Source organism: Otolemur garnettii, unplaced genomic scaffold (assembly GCF_000181295.1).
Source record: "Otolemur garnettii isolate 467f Iridium unplaced genomic scaffold, OtoGar3 scaffold00138, whole genome shotgun sequence".
NCBI classification, from domain to species: Eukaryota; Metazoa; Chordata; class Mammalia; order Primates; family Galagidae; genus Otolemur; species Otolemur garnettii.
Window position 1 is genome coordinate 1,594,692 of NW_003852533.1, and position 16,090 is coordinate 1,610,781.

The 16,090-nt window shown below is 50.4% G+C and overlaps 1 protein-coding gene across 1 annotated transcript in view; it reads right to left on the minus strand.

Annotated features, from left to right (window-relative positions):
• Window positions 1-16,090, minus strand: part of PPM1H (protein phosphatase, Mg2+/Mn2+ dependent 1H) — a 250,931-nt gene that overhangs the window by 123,564 nt on the left and 111,277 nt on the right. The window contains exon 3 of the mRNA XM_023518406.1: window positions 5,758-6,102. Coding sequence (XP_023374174.1) covers window positions 5,758-6,102 — 345 coding nt within the window. The remainder of the gene's footprint in view (window positions 1-5,757; window positions 6,103-16,090) is intronic.

A 16,090-nucleotide genomic window follows, 5' to 3' on the forward strand; every position in this document is an offset into this window, starting at 1 on the left:
GTTCAGTGGTTCACCCCAAGCAATTTAATAAGTTTAAATCGGCGCTGTCTCTGTGAAACTAGAGATGTTTTTCTGAAGTTCCCGAAGAAGCAAAGAAAACACAAGAGCATCTCCTTGTGATTAAGCTAAACAGAAGACTTGCCATCCAAATAGGGACACTTTTGAGAGTGAAAGGGGATAATATTAATATGTGGGTCATTATGAAAGTTTTGAGATACACAACAATCAAGAAACATAGAATCTTCGGGGAAGATTTTATGGACAGAAAACAAACAAAGCCGTCCCAGAAACATGGACAGGCTGAGCAAGCTGAAACCCACAGGTGAATGCCACACTGGTGCGGAGAGTTTCGTACCCCTGGAGGGGGGAGGGGGGAGGGGTGGCCTACCACAAGTACGTGATACTCTGGGGCTGGCCTACTGTTCAGTTGGGTGCCCCCCAGGAGTGGCCTGATGTGGATGGGACGCCATTGTGGGTCAAAAGTTCTCAAGCTGGGAACTTTTACAGGCTGGGGGCCACATATTTCCTACAGATCTGTGAACAGAGACAGAGGTGAGGCTGAGGGCGGCAGGTGGCATCAGGGACTCTAGGACCAGCTGGAGCAGAGTGACAGCTGGGTAGGGTCGTGAAGGAGACGAGGTGGCTCCTTGAAGAGCAGAAACGTGACCCCTGACATGAGGCACTGGGGAAAGTGAAATGGCTCCTGGGGAGGGCATCGGAGTGAACCCTGGGATCAGTCGAACTCCGCCATGGCGGTGGTGGTAGGATCCTTGGAAGAGGAGGGTGAGCCCTGCTTTCGGGCACAGCCAGTGGTAACAGAAAAGGTAAAAATGCAACAACCAAGGGCCAAGGCGGGGGGTAGCTGCACCCCCACAAGTGACAGGACATCCTGCCTTTCATCTGCATTCCCAGAAGAAATTGTGGAGCTGAGGGAACAGTTTAGGCAGAAAATGAGTCCCTGCCTGCTGGGATGTTGCTTTATGTGATCTACGGGTGGAGGGCATTGTCCTGGGTGCCCCAGAGATGGAGAAACCAGCCTCTGTTACGACACACCTTCCTGCGGCAGTGCTCACAGTTGCCACCGGTACAGCACGGTGCCCACTCCAGTTGGACTCAGTCATGGCCGTGGTCTGCATGCTGGGGACCTGCCAGGCCCTCTTAGTCTCTGCAGTCCTGTTTGAAACTGCAGCAGGTTGTCTCGGAACTGGGCACACGGAATGCCATGTTTAGCTTCAGTATCCCAGGACTGATCCCGAATGCTTTACAGCTGGTATGGGGGATGCCACGTCGCAGAGTGCACCCTCCGCCCTGTGTGGGTCCTTGGTGTTACTACCGGCACTTTATGTAGAGCGACCAATAAATGAGGTATCCAGCACCATTGATGACCTGGGCGCCCGAGAGCATAAGGCAGGAGAATGGACCTGGGGCCACTGGTGAGCAAACACCTCGGGTGCCCTCAGCCTCAGCCCATCACGGGCTGGGCAGGAAGTATTGGATCTGGTGACTTGTACAGATGATGGGGTGTAGAAAGCTCCCCTTTGAGGAGGGGTACACACTGGTTTTTGAGGTTGTATAGTACACTGATGGATTGTGGTCAGCCTGAGCAGTGACAGCAATAGCCTTCCACTCGCCAATAAAAACTATTTGGTCTGACACAGGGGCCGGGCAAAGCAGCGAGGGGCTGAGTGCAGAGCAGCAGGCCAGTGGGTGCTAGTGAGCTGTCCTGCTAGTGACTTGTCCAGACGGCTGGGTTAGGGGTTGACCCTGTGGAAGGCCATGGGGCACTAAACCACTGGGTGGTTATTCACAGGCTGTTGTGGGCCCAGGCCCCGCAATAGTTGTGGGAGTTGGGACATGAGAAACGGGTGATGGTGTCACATCAGTGGGCAGGCTCCACTGGCCCATGAGGTAATGATGAAGCAGACTCCCTGGCCAAAGCCTGGTGGTGAGACACCACCCCTTCGGGAGATGATGCCCCGTGGCCACATGGCTGTCTCCTGCCTGCTGGGTAGGAACATAAATGGGCCACGGTCTTGTCTGGTGTCCCTGGTGCTATACTTGCTATTGTAGCGTGCATTGCTGTGGTGGCATATGACACAATGCTCCACGCTCCTTTAACAGGGACCCTTGGGGAAGGGTAGATTGTGAGATGAGAAACCCTAAAGGGGTGGAAGGTGGGGCAGAGTCTCTTAGGCCTTCTCAACTGAAGGCCAGCAGGGGCCAGATTGTTCTGAGTAACCACGATTAAGCCGGCAGGGGCAGGTGCAGGTGTGTGTTATCTTAAGTAACCGTCATCAGCGCTTGGTTGGAGGCCACTATACGGCTCTGAGGCTATCCCTCTGTGGGGAAGATTTCCTATGCCGCCTCATAGGCTCCCAGGAGCTGGATAAAGGCAGATGTCCCCAAGCCTGCTCTCTGGCCACCACAAGCCAAATAAAGGGCTTCGGTCTGTCGGAATCCCGTGAGAACCTCCTCGGCCTCACCCTCTGGCACTACACCCACATATGCAATGACCCGGCCATCAACCAGCTTAGTTCCTAGTACTACAGCGTAAGGTATGGTCACCCTGGCAAGTGTCATGAGGACCAAAGAACTGATGAGCTTCTCAAGGTGCCGTGTGCCACGGGCCAAAGTCCAGGTCGGCAGCGGCAGGTAGGGCCTCGAGCCAATCTGGGGAAAGAGTGTGGAGAGGGAGCTGTGGTGCGGGTGGGCTAGAGAGGAAAAAACGAGAAGGGAGGTGGCTCAAAGCTCAAGTTCTGTCATCTGGCACACCTGGCCCACCACAGCTGGGCCCCAGGACCTCCAACCCGCCCCATTCCTCACCTCAGAATCTACCTTCTGACCACAGCAGACGTCAGCTGTTGCCTTTGGCCACCTGGGCTCTCTGACTGGCTCCTTCAGTTTCCTTGCCCCGTTTCCCCTGCTTTACTCCCACCCGCCCCAGTATCACCCCCAGCGAACCCTTTCCTCCCTCTGCAGACCCCACTTCACCCTGCTCTTCCCCACTCCAGCCTCCTCCCTCCAGTAGTCTCTGACTCAACACACTGCTGGCCGTCACGAGTTACCCGGTGACGTGGAGAGTTTCTGTGTAAAACTGCCGGTCAACAGTGTGTGAACACGGCACCCACTCCCTGATCTCTCCCAGTCTCAATTCCCAGTCGTCCCAAATTCAGCCTATTTCTCTCTCTCGCCCCCTCATCTCTCTCACTCAGGGCCTCTGACATCTTAATACCCATCTTTGTCTAATCTGTTCCATGCTCTTCCCATTCATGCTGGTATACAGCTGGTTCTCAACAAATTTATGGAACAAATTACATGAAAGTGGAGCAAACAATTTTTTTCTAAGTTGCCAAGAAAAATTTCAAGTAATAAACTGGATAGTAAGTTGGAAACAATTAAAAGACAAGAACAAGCCTCTTTACTAAGTATCTTTCTGACCTTACCTCTTTCCAAGCACTGTTGTAATACCAGCAAACCCTCAGCCATTAGCAGGCAGGAACCGCCTGAGACCCTTGCAGAGACCTGAGTCTGTGTGACATTGGCCTCTAGTGGAGAGAATGGGGAATGCAGCAGTTCCCGGTAAAAGGCGTCCTGGGCTGCAGACTGGTCCTAACAAGGACATGATACTACAGTTTCCTTTATTTTCCACTTCTACCATATAAACTTTCCTCTCCCATTATAGGGAGAACCTTTTGTCACATTTTTCCCTAAATAACTTAAAAAATTAGTGTTCTAATTAGCACTATCATCTAGAAACATTTATTCACATCAGAGGTTCTATAAGGGCTAAGCGTGCAGCAGGGGTCCTCAAACTTTTTAAACAGAGCGCCAGTTCACTGTCCCTCAGACTGTTGGAGGGCCGGACTGCGGGCCCTGGGACGGGTCAGCTCCTAAGCAGGACAGGCAGCAGCGGCAAAAACGCCCGTCCGGCTGGATAAATATCCTCAGCTGGCCACATGTGGCCCGCGGGCTGTAGTTTGAGGACGCCTGGTGTATAGGAACCAATTTTCCGACCTTGATTTTTTTTCCCCTAAATCTTTTCCAGCATGCTGGTGTTTTTATTGGGATTGCAGAGCTGAAGGCCATTAGAAATTCATGAGATGGAAGTGCAGTTATTTTATTTTTTAAATATTTTTAAGAGAAGAGGCTCCCCCTGTCCCCTAGGCTGGAGTGCAGTGGCTATTCACTGCACAACCCCCTACTGGGGTGCAGTGGCTATTCACCACACAACCCACTCTGTTCCAACCTGCTCTGTTTCAGACCTGGGCCAGTTCACTTCTTAGGTAGCCTGGTTGTCCCTCAATCCCAGGAGGTCACTGCAGTGATGCTGAACTTACTGTGGACACCCAGCTGGCATAGTGTACCATAGCACAGAACTTGTAGGCTGAAGCGATCCTCCTGCCTCAGCCTTCCAAGCAGCTGCCCCCCAGTCCTGCCATAGCACCTGGCAGGGGTGTGTTTGAAACCACCTGCTGGTCAAAGGGTAAATATTATCTAAGTACCAAGGAGAGAAGAGCAGGGGTCCATGAAGGACAGAGAGGGTGCAATCTGAGCTGTGACTCCAGGAATGTCTTTGCCTGGCAGGCAAATCTTCCCTGTACGTGGCCTGACATAGTGAGATCCTGCAGTGTGCCATGTGGACACCCAGCTTTGGTGAGATGCCTTCAGCTGCTCTGGCTGCATTTAACAACTTGTCACTGCTTTTTGATCTCCCTGTTTTAAGGACATTACCATGCACTCACCGAACTCAGTTCTTTTTTTCTTTTTTTGAGACAGAATCTCACTGTTGCTCTTGGTAGGGTGCAGGGGTGTCACAGCTCACCAGTAACCTCAAACTCTTGGGCTTAAGTGATTTTCTTGTCTCAGCCTCCCAAGTAGCTGGGACTATAGGCGCCTGCCACAAACCCGACTATTTTTTGGTTGTAGTTGTCATTACTGTTTGGCAGGCCTGGGCTGGATTCCAACCTGCCAGCTCAAAGCCCTAACTCAGTTCATATACACACCTCAAGGATCTCTCACTCTTCACCCATATGCAGGTTGCCCGCCCCCCCAAAGGAAATCTTTGGAACCAAAATAATTGCCTTAGGAAATGAGCCCACAGAGGGAAGGAGGTGAAACAGCACAGCTGGTTGACGGCTGCTGGCCCAGGGCGGGGCATCGGGGGATATAGGGAGGAACGGGGGTACAGAGAAGCACAGGGTGAGATGCCCCAGAGAGGGAAGCCCGGCACAGAGCCGGCTGCTCAGGCTGCAGCTTTCTCCTCCCGCTCAGTGGGCCGACAGGGGACCCGCTCACTCTAAAGCGAAGCCACGTGCCCAGGCCAAACAAACGATTCTCGGATCTGCCCCCAGGCCTGGTCCCCTGCAGCGACTGCTGGTCCTTTGCCAACAGTGGGACCTGGACTGTTACCCACCGACGTGACAGCCCTGCCCAGAGGAGGTCTGGGCAGGAAGGCACTTCTGAGCAGGTCCCTCAATTCCGCGGACCCCACACCCCACTGTACTCTGTGCGCAGCCAACAGCGGCCACACTCCAGTCAAGGGCAGTGGCTCGGCTGGCATGGACAGTGTGGAGAAAGGGACGTGGGGCCCCTATTTAATAAGCCCGTGACCTCAGGTACTGTCCCTTCTTTAATCTTTTACATTTCTACTGGCGCTCAGAGCTAAGACCTCTGTCTCGCCGCCAGGCCCTGCTGAGCACAGAGCCCCGTTAGAGAAGGAGGCGCAGGTGGCAGCCACCCGGACGCAGTGACACCTACCATCTCCCTGAAGGCGCTCTCCAGAGCCCCGACCACCAGCCACTCGTGCGGGATCTTCTTCTCGGTGAAGAAGCGCGTGGCCGGGGTGCCGGGCGAGCCAGGGGCCCCGACGCCGCCACGCAGGGACGCCGCCCGGGTCAGGGCGCGGCTGCCGGCCGGCGTGTGCTCCGGCTCCTCGCCCAGGCAGGTGGGTGGCAGCACGGCCGAGTTCCTCAGGATGTCCACGATGTCCTGCAGCTGCTCCGTGACGTGGTGCTGCAGCAGGCGCGATGCCACCACGGCCGCCCCGGACCCCGCGTGACCGTCGAACAGTGACCAGTAGTGGCAGGAAACGCCCTCGGATTCCTGGTGGGAGAGGGCGACAGGGAGGGGTGAGAACGCTGTGGCCTCTGCCCCGCGGTCTGCAAATGGTGGGTCACAACGTGGCAAAAACACCGGGAAGGGGCCCCCAGCTCAGTCACTATTGTCACCAACACCTAAAGGCTGAGGTGACCTCCAGGTCCCCACCTAGGGGAGCCCGAATTATCCCGCCTCAGTTACTACTGGGTGGGTAAGATCCACTTTAGCTTGACGTGGAGCGTTTGTCGGGAAATCTGTACAAACAGTCCGGCTCACAGTCCAGCTCAGACACCCCGTCCTCCTCTCCCTTTATCTCAGCTCCAGAGTGGGCCTAGCTGGAGTCCTGGGGAAAGCCCCTCTCCCGGGTTCTCTAAGGGGAAGTTCCCGCCCCTCTGCCCTTCTCGGCCTGCACTCTCAGACCGCTGTCCAGGCTGCCTTGCTCCGAATCCTGGATTTTTAGAGCACACACAGCCAAATCCAGGCCTCCCAAAGGCAGCTAACGACAGTCCCCTATTCCCACCTCGGTTCTCCAGCCAATGTCACATAGCATCTTTCTGTCTCTCCCAACTGCACAGCAATGTTCCCTTACCTGGTAGGGACTCAGGACCCGCCAGAGGGTTTCCAGGCCACCTTCCAAGGTGGGCACTTGGAAGAACCCGTTTGAACTGCCCACACCCGAGATCTGAGCTGCAGGAGAAAAGGAGCTGGGTCCAGGTGTGACTGCAGGACAGAGAGTCCAGCAACAAACCCAGACAGCTGAACGTGCCATTGACGGGGCTGCCAGGGTTCCCAGGTGTGACTGCAGGACAGAGAGCCCAGCAACAAACCCAGACAGCTGAACGTGCCATTGACGGGGCTGCCAGGGTCACACGTGGAAAGCAGAGTCTCTTCAATAAACAGCACTGGGAAAAGTGGCTATCCACGCGTGAAATGACGGAGTTGGACCCTTACCCTACATCACAGACAGAAATTAACTCAAAATGGATTAAAGACTCAAACATAAGACTTGAAATCATAAAACTTCTGAGAGAGACATAGGGAAAAAAGTCCTTGACACTGAGCTGGACAATGAAATTTTTTAAACGGGACACCAAAAGCATAGTGAAAAAAAAATCAAAAATAAACAAGTGGGACAATATTTAACCAAAAATCCTCTGAACAGCAAAGGAAACAACCAACAAAGCAAAAGAGCAGCCTATGGAATAAGAAAAATCTGCAACCATGTGTCTATGAAGGGATTGTGGTGTACAAGGAATTCCTACATCTGCATTGCCAAACAAACAACAACAACAAAAGATTAAAAATGGCCCAAGGACTTGAAGAACTATTTCTCCAAAGGAGACACATAAGTGTCCAGGAGACTTATGAGAAGACACTCAGCATGGACAGCTTTGGTGAGCTGAGAATAAGAGGGACCTCCCCAATCAGGTAAAGGGCATCTCTAGAAAACCTACAACTAGCTGGCATCATACTTCATGGAGAAATACGGAATGCTTTCCTGTAAATTCAGCCACAGTGCAGAATACGTGCCCTTGCCTCTGGCATTCACATTGTACCAGACATTCCAAACAGGCAAGGAAAAGGTCCAGAGACTGTACAGGAGAATCAGATCGCATTCATTGTGGCTTTGAGCGATTGAGCGTGTATAGAAGATTCAACATCACACACACTACAACAGCCACCAATATCATAACTCATCTGAGGAATTACTGAGAACAAGACATTCTCCTGGCAGGCCTTGGAAATCTCTTGTGACCCGGAAGGCAAGCCACCAAGTAACTCAGTAATCCTGGAGGAGCAAAGTTCAGTAGTAGTAAGGCCATTGTTAAACATTAAGCATTTTATGACAGTTTCTTAAAGGATTAGTGGAGAAAAATTGCATTTAGTATTTTGAAGATCATTTCCTTACCACCCTTGAAGATCATTTCCCTGAGTACATACTCTGCAGGCACCTATGAGATCATTTCCCTGAGCACACGACCCCTTCATGTCTTTGCTGAGTAATCTTTCCGCCTATTATGTATCTTCTCAACAAAAGGACTCTGGGAGAAGTGCTCGGGGCTAAGCTGCACCCATGGGTGTGCAGCTTCACCTCTTGCAGTGTGTATTGCCAATCCGTGTCTCGCGTGATCATTTATGCGGTCGCAACAAGCAAGACGTGCCAGAGTGTCATTTTCTTTCTGTGTCATGTGCTTGGAGTCTGTCATTCTTCATCTGGGGGTTTATAGTTATCTCATAATTCAGAAAGTTTTCAGCCATTATTTCCCCCCAAATGTTTTGTACCCCTCACTCCTTGAAAGAATCTAATTATACATACTTGCAAACTAGTCCTTTGAAGCTCTTCCACAGCCTACTGAGGATGTCTTTATTTTTAAAATATTTATTTTGGTTCATTTCTATTGCAATGTATTAAAGCCCACTAATGTTTTCTTAATCTTTTTCTGTTTTGATTAAGAAATGGACGATGGATGTGAACAGACATTTCTCGAGAGAAGACCTTTGCATGGCCCACAGGGATGTGAAGACGTTATCAGCATTGCTAGTCATGAGGAAAACGCAAATCAAAACCACGATGAAACAGTATCCCTGTTAGAATGGCTACTATGAAAAGAAAAGGGAGAACTATCGGTAAACAGGTGGAGAAAAAGGAACGTTTGAGGACTCTCGGTGGAAGTATGAATTAGTGTAGGCATTATGGAAAATAGAAGGTTCCTCCAAAAATTAAAATTGCAACTACCGTATGATTCAGCAGTCCCGCTGCGGGGCACATATCCACAAGAAGTGAACTCAGTTTCTTGACCAGGCACCTGCAGCCCCTTATTCAGCAGTGTTCACGAGAGCTGTGTTGGCAGTCTCACCGGCCTATAGAGGTGAACGGGAAGGTGCGTATACTACACGTACACACAGTAAGATATTATCCATCTCCAAGAAGGAAAGTGGCCATTCCTTGGCCAAATGACAACATAGATGAACCTGGGGACATCATTCGAGGTGAGATAAACCAGGCACAGATACTGCACGATCTCATTTATGTGGAATTTCAAAAAGTTACACGCACAGAAGCTGGGAGCAGAACAGGGTTGCCAGGGACCGCGGTGCAGACAGTGGGAGGCGCAGGCCGGAGGGTGCACATGCCAAGCTACAGAAAGCCCTGGGGCTCCACTGGACAGTCTGGTGACTTGTTAACAATACCGTATTGTACACTGAAAGTTACTTAACAGAATAGATTTTAAGAATTTTCATCCCATGTACACAAAAACTGGTAACTTTTATGTGTACCTTGTAAAATGACCAAATTATCACATCATGGTGTATACTTTAATACATACAATTGTCAATTATACCTCCATAAAGCTGGGGTCGTGGTGGATAAAGCATTATATTTGGAAAAAATGTATGATATATTAGAGGGATAAATACGAAATACTAAGATTAACTATTTGGGATCTTTATTTTCAGTAAGCTGATGGACAAACAGATAAGGTGCATCTGCTTCTGACTGCTAGGGTCATCTAGTCCATGGCAATAGATACTGAAGGCTTTATTTTATTAGCCTAACCCATTAAATAAAGTTTTCTTGGCTTTTCTTAGAATGATGCTGAAAGACACGGTATAGTTATGGTGACATTTGCTGTTATTCTGTTTGTGCTCTTTAAAACTGTTTTCATCCGTTCTGTGCAAGGTGCTGGGAGATGAAATAGTCTTTTTTGTAGGCAACAGATACTCACAAAGCACATTCTATGCAGCAAGCACCGCATTGGGCAGCAGCGATAAAAGGGACGCTGAAAGAGATGCCCGGAGGTGGGGAAGATGGGCACTGATCAAATAATCATGCAAATAAAACCTCACAGGCCTGGTCCAGGACAGGACAGGGAGAGATTCTCAGAGCTGCACGGCCAGCTTACGGGGGCACACATTGGAGGAGGCTTCCCAGGGGTGTGATGACCAGGCTGAGGGTGCGTGGAGGTTCGGGAGATGAGGAGGGGAGGGGGCCGAATGCCAAGCAATACCAACAGCAGGTGCAAAGGCCCTGGTAGGGTGACACATAAGACTAATCTATGGCCATATGGTTGAGTGGGAGCGGGAGGCTGGAGAGGGAGGTAACAGGTGGACCACTCGGTCTTAACAGGACACGTGAAGGATTGTGGCTTTAGCCCAAGAGTAGCAAAAAGCCATGGGTTGAGGTGGGAGTGACCAAATTGATTTGTTTCTGAAAGATTACTCGAGTATGCTGTGAGAACAGGGGAGACGTCAGAGTGAGAGGGTGCCAGGGAGGGGGGAAATGCCACCCCACAAACATTCCATCCCGTTCAGGTAGTAAGAAACATGTGAACAGGTCAAAGCATCATAAACAGGTATAAATAATGAGATTTCTCTTTTGGAGGAAAGTGAAGCATTGGGAACAGTGACTTCAGCACTGAGGGACGTGGGTTCTAGTCCCACTTCACACCAGGCAGCTGAGTGGCGGCAGAACAGGTGAGGGGTGCAGAAAAGGGGTTAGACGGAGCCGCACCTGCACGAGCTGGACATCCCTCTCCACGTTCTGTGCATGGGTGTTTTGAAATCCGTCCAACAAGACTGTGAACAGTCTTCCCTATCTCCCCATGCCGGGAATATAAAACATGCAATACACTATTTGGGGAAATACAACCACCATGTGGGCCTCCCCAAACGCTTTAGAGGTCAGCTCAGCTGGTAACGTGCGGGGGACCCAAAGCCAGAGAGAGCTCCACTTACAGGTCTAGAAACCCTTCCCAGCCTATAACAGACCTCGTCTAGCCGGCCATGTCCTGTGAACTTGTTTAACCCCCTTCCTCCAGTCCGATGAATAACCACCCCATGAGGTGTGTTATTATCCCCCTTTTATAGATGAAGAGAATGAGGGACAGAGTGTGATGGCTCCAGGTCACCATCTACTAGGTGATGCAACTGGACCAGGGCCCATGCTGTCAGCCATCAACCCCTAAGCTCCAGTGAGCCCCCACCCCAAGTCTGTCCGTCCCAGGGGGAAAGCTGGCCTTAATGGACACTTTGCACCGTCATCCGTGTCTCCACTCTGCAACCTCAGCTGCAACCACAGAGAATTTTTTCCCCCTAAAACACAGAATTTGGTCTTATTTCTTTTTCTGGGCTGACAGCATGCCCTGTGGGCTGGCTCCTGTCTGTGAGACCCTGCCTAGTCTCTGACACTGTCCCCACGTTCTAGCCCTTCCTGACACCCCAGCACACCAAACTGCAGGACCGGCAGCTCCTCACAGACCCCCGGCCTTCCCCCTGTTTGTCACTTTAGAAGGAAGTACTCCAGCTTACATGGCACCTCCTCCGAGAAGCCCCCACCTCAGGCTGGCAAGGCAGAGGGAGGAGCCACAATTTACTGCCTTGGGGAACTAACACTGACCCTGACCCTGAGGACGGCTTTGCAAAAGGAAGCACTGGGAAGGCTCCCCAGAGACAAGCCACGTCTCCAAGAACAACACGGGGACAGAGAGGACTGTACGGTGTTTGAAATGGGATCAGGATTATAGGTATGATGAGTGTTAGGAATTACAGTGCAGGGGCAGTGCCTGCGGCTCAGCTGGTAGGGTGTTGGCCTATATACCGAGGGTGGTGGGTTCAAACCCAGCCCCAGCCAAACTGCAACAACAACAACAAAAATAGCCGGGCGTTGTGGTGGGTGCCTGTAGTCCCAGCTACTTGGGAGGCTGACTTAGGTGGATCCCTTGATCTCAGAAGCTTGAGACCAGCTTGAACAAGAGTGAGACCCCATCTTTACTAACAATAGAAAAAAACTAGCTGGGTGTCGTGGCGGGCTCCTGTAGTCCGAGCTACTGGGAGGCTGAGGCAGGAGAATCACTTGAACCCAGGAGGTTGATTGAGGTTGCTGTGAGCTATGGTGATGCCTGGGCACTCTAGCCTGGGCAACAGAGTGAGACTCTGTTTCAAGAAAAAAGCAAAATAAAGTGCATGGTATCAGGGGAGAGGAAAACCGTGACAGATTACCATGGAGGGGGAGGGGTGTGATCAGGAAAGGAAGCAGGAGGAAGTTATTTGTAGTGATAAAACTGCTCTGGATCTTGACTGTGGCAGGGATTTTTTTTTTATTATTGTTTGGGATTCATTGAGGGTACAAAGAATGAGGTTACACTGATTGCATTTGTTAGGTAAATTCCCTTTTATAATTGTGTTACATCCCCTGGAGGTGTGCCATGCACCGTGACCCCCCAATCCCCCTCCCTCTTCCCTTCTCCCCACTCTCTCTGTGGCGGTGATTATACATAAGCATGCATGCGCTAATGCGTCAGCCTGTGTGCCAACGAAAGTGAACTGTGCTGTACGATCTGAGACAAGGATTAATAAACTGTGTAACACTGTGTGCAGGACATCAGAGAAACAAAGACAGGGAGCTGGGGACAGTGAGCAGAGAGGGACAGTGAGTGGGGGGGGACAGTGAGCAGAGGGGGACAGTGAGCAGAGAGGGACAGTGAGTGGGGGGGACAGTGAACAGAGAGGGATAGTGAGCAGAGAGGGATAGTGAGCAGAGAGGGATAGTGAGTGGGGGGGGACAGTGAGCAGAGGGGGACAGTGAGCAGAGAGGGACAGTGAGCATCAAGGGGAGATAGTGAGCAGTCAGGGGACAGTGACCAGGTGATCAGCTGCACTCGTGAGCCCTGTCCTTTCCTCCCTGCCCACTGGGGAGCTCACTTCACTCCACTGTGCAACTTGCTTTCCCTGTGGGAAGCCTCGGTTTAAAGGGCATCTATTGAGCGCCTACTGTGTTTAATCCCCCTAATATCACCATACAATGGGCAACACCCCATGTTTACCAATTTCAGGGAAACTGAGGCACAGAAAGTTTAAGTGATTCTGCTGGTGTGTCAGAGGCAGAGGTAGGATTTGAACCCAGCTCTTCACCCTCCCAGTGAAGGTGTTGTCCCGACTTCCGAACATCACACAACCCTGCGTATCGAGTCCCCGGCTTCTGTTACTCTGTGGCACTTCCAGACTGCTTGTATCATTTTAATGCTTGTTGCTTACTTGGAATTGCACACAAGTTCCAAGACATCCACTGACTGCTAAAACTTCTGTCGGTGGCCCTGGCCTGAGGTGCAAAATTCCTCACCTGAGAATCAGACCCTGCAAACTTACAGTGATGCGATCTTGAAATAACAAACTGAGATAATGAAAATTACTAATGTGATATTCCCAAAGTGTTTACCCTTGTTTTTGCTCCCAATACACGAAAGTTAAACATGTACTTCACTTTATGAAAAACAGTATCAAGCCTTTTCCTGACTCACCATATAATTCAGTTTGGCAGAAATTACTATGACTCACAAAAATAACTTTGATACAGTTTTCAGTGGCACTGAATTGTTTCATCTACCAAAAAAAGAAAAGTCAGTCTCATACACAGTTCACAGCTCCTGCGTCTACATCTACCTGCCTCTTTTCAGGGAACCACTTGCAGCCTGATCAAGGAAGATTCCAGAAGGTCACAAATTGGGAGTCCTAAGATTCACACTTTTTCTTTAAGTGCTCTGTAAAGTAGGCCCATCCTCGTCTCTCAGAAGTTTTAGAAACTGCTTTTTCTTTTCTTCTTCCCATTTTCACAAGCATCTGGTTTTCCAGAACTTAATGAATTCTACTGGGAAAGCCACCTTGGGTCTTTCAGCACATAGAAGATTGCTCCAAACACAAATTTACCTACCAAACAAGGAGCTGAAGTGATTTCAGATGTTAGCAGTGGATGTTCGTTCAGCTTCAGATATAATTACAGCAGGGCCAACCAGGGGTGTCAAAAGCCACCCACTTAGGTTTGGCTGTCCGGAGTAGGGAGCCTCATCACGTCCCTGTCACACCCCTTCCCTCCAGAAAGCCCACAAGTGAGAAGGCCAGGTGAGCCGTGGGGGAGGCAGCAGGTCCCCCCTCTTATGGGGTGTTAACAGGAGGTGGGGGGGTTCTAGACATAAACCCCCAGTGTTTCCGGGGGCCCCACAGAAATACTGAGGTGTAAGGCAGGAAACACACGGAGAACCCAGGAGTAGGGTTTGACAAATTTGCACCAGTGTAAGGAAAAGAGGTCCGAGGTCCCTGGGTGTGAGCGGAGGGGGCTGTGGTCTCACTGCTGTCCCAGCCCCTTCCCTTTGGCATGCTGCAGCCCGTGGCAGGTGCACTGCCCCCAACTCTATGGTCTTATGGATCACAGTGCTAAGTTCTTAACTAAATTATCCCTCACACAGTGGCCACACGTTTAGAAAGATCCTGCAGAGAAGCTGCTGATAGAAAACGTGCCCAAGTGAGAGCATGTCGGGGCTGCCTTCACGGTCCAGGAAGGACTGTGTGTCTTGTCCTATCCGACTGACACCATCCCATCTAGCCAAGGGAACCCAGAATGCTCCAGGAGACCGGAACTATGGAATTCCGCTCCCCACTGTTAATGACGGATGGTGCCTGAGACTCAGCTAATGTCGCGTGACCATTTTTGCTCTTAGCACGGCAGTAAATGAGTTACTATGCAAAGAACACTTACAACAATGCTCGGCTTATAGCAGACACTGAATAGGCGTGAGCTAGTATTATTTTAAAATACTGACCTGTCATCTTCATTGCCTTTAAATTGTTAACAAAAATTAATGTATTTCTGTAATTTAAAAATAATTATATACTGTAGAGGTATGCGATGGTGTGGTTGTGTGTCAATGAATGCAATCACATTGTGGGGCACTCTAAACAAGCAGCTTTTAACTGAGGTTTGGAGACTGTCCCTCTAGATGCAGTTGTCCTAGGGGAAGAGTGGCACCCTCCCGGAGGCCTGTGCAAGGACTCAGCTCACTTATTACTCCTCTTCCCCTCCCTATACAACTTTTCAGGTACTTTTTTTTTTTTTGCAGATTTTGTCCGGGGCTGGGTTTGAACCCGCCACCTCTGGCATATGGGACCGGCGCCCTACCCTTTTGTGCCAGAGGCACCGCCCAATTCTTCAGGTATTTATGTAACAGCATGGAAGGCAAATCACAAGTGCAGGAATCCCACTTGGAGTGAGAGCCCGCTGTGGAGTTTGTAAAATGCGGCATGTGAGCAGGGGAGGCAGCCAGGCCTCTCCTTCCCCACTGCCAAAGAAAAGGGACAGATCCTCTCCCAGTGGGGAACGGGATGGCCACATTCTCCTGGTGGCTCTCTGTATACCCTACTATGTGCTGGGGTTCTGGGAAGTTTCTGGTTAGTTGTCAGGGCGTTCCGGTGAGGGAGGCCTTCCCTGCACAGAGCTTTCCACCTGTTTCCCATCAGGGTCTCACGGTCACAAGGTGAGGGGAGAAGGGGAGTCCAGGATGAGGCAGGGACGAGGGGAACCCCCAGCCGCTTCACGGGGTCCTTCCTCCGGCTGTGCGCTCTGGGACCGTGACCACACAGCCCAGTTTGCTTCCCCCCACCTGTCTTTGTGACTCATTGATCCAGCTATTCCGCCCTGTGCGGGGAGGGCTCATTTCATAAACTTAAGGAGCAGCCTGCTTCCTTCTCTGTGTGCGGCAGAACGGACGCAGATTCCTTAGTTTCAACTCCTCCAACATTATGAGGCTGTGAGGTGGAGGGTAAACGTGATACGTTTGCTTTTTTGTCTTTAAATGGCAATTTAGACCCATAGTTTAAAACACTATCACGTAAATGTTAAATTTCTTGATAACAGGAAGTATGAAAGTTGTAACAGGCTTGGCTAAATTGTGTTGTTCTTTAGTCTAGACTAGTAAATTAGCCCGGGAATGTTCTCAAATGCTGCTTTACTTATCAACAATTTCTCTTCAGATCAGGTGACGGAAAAAACGGTAAGTGCTGCGGAATAATATTGAAATGCAGCCTCAGACCCAGCATCAGAGTAATACAGTGATGGACGGTATTTATCCTGCACTGACCACTGCCAGGAGCTCTTCTAAGCACTTTGCATATATATATTATATATATGTATATATATATATATATATTTTTTTTTTTTTTTTTT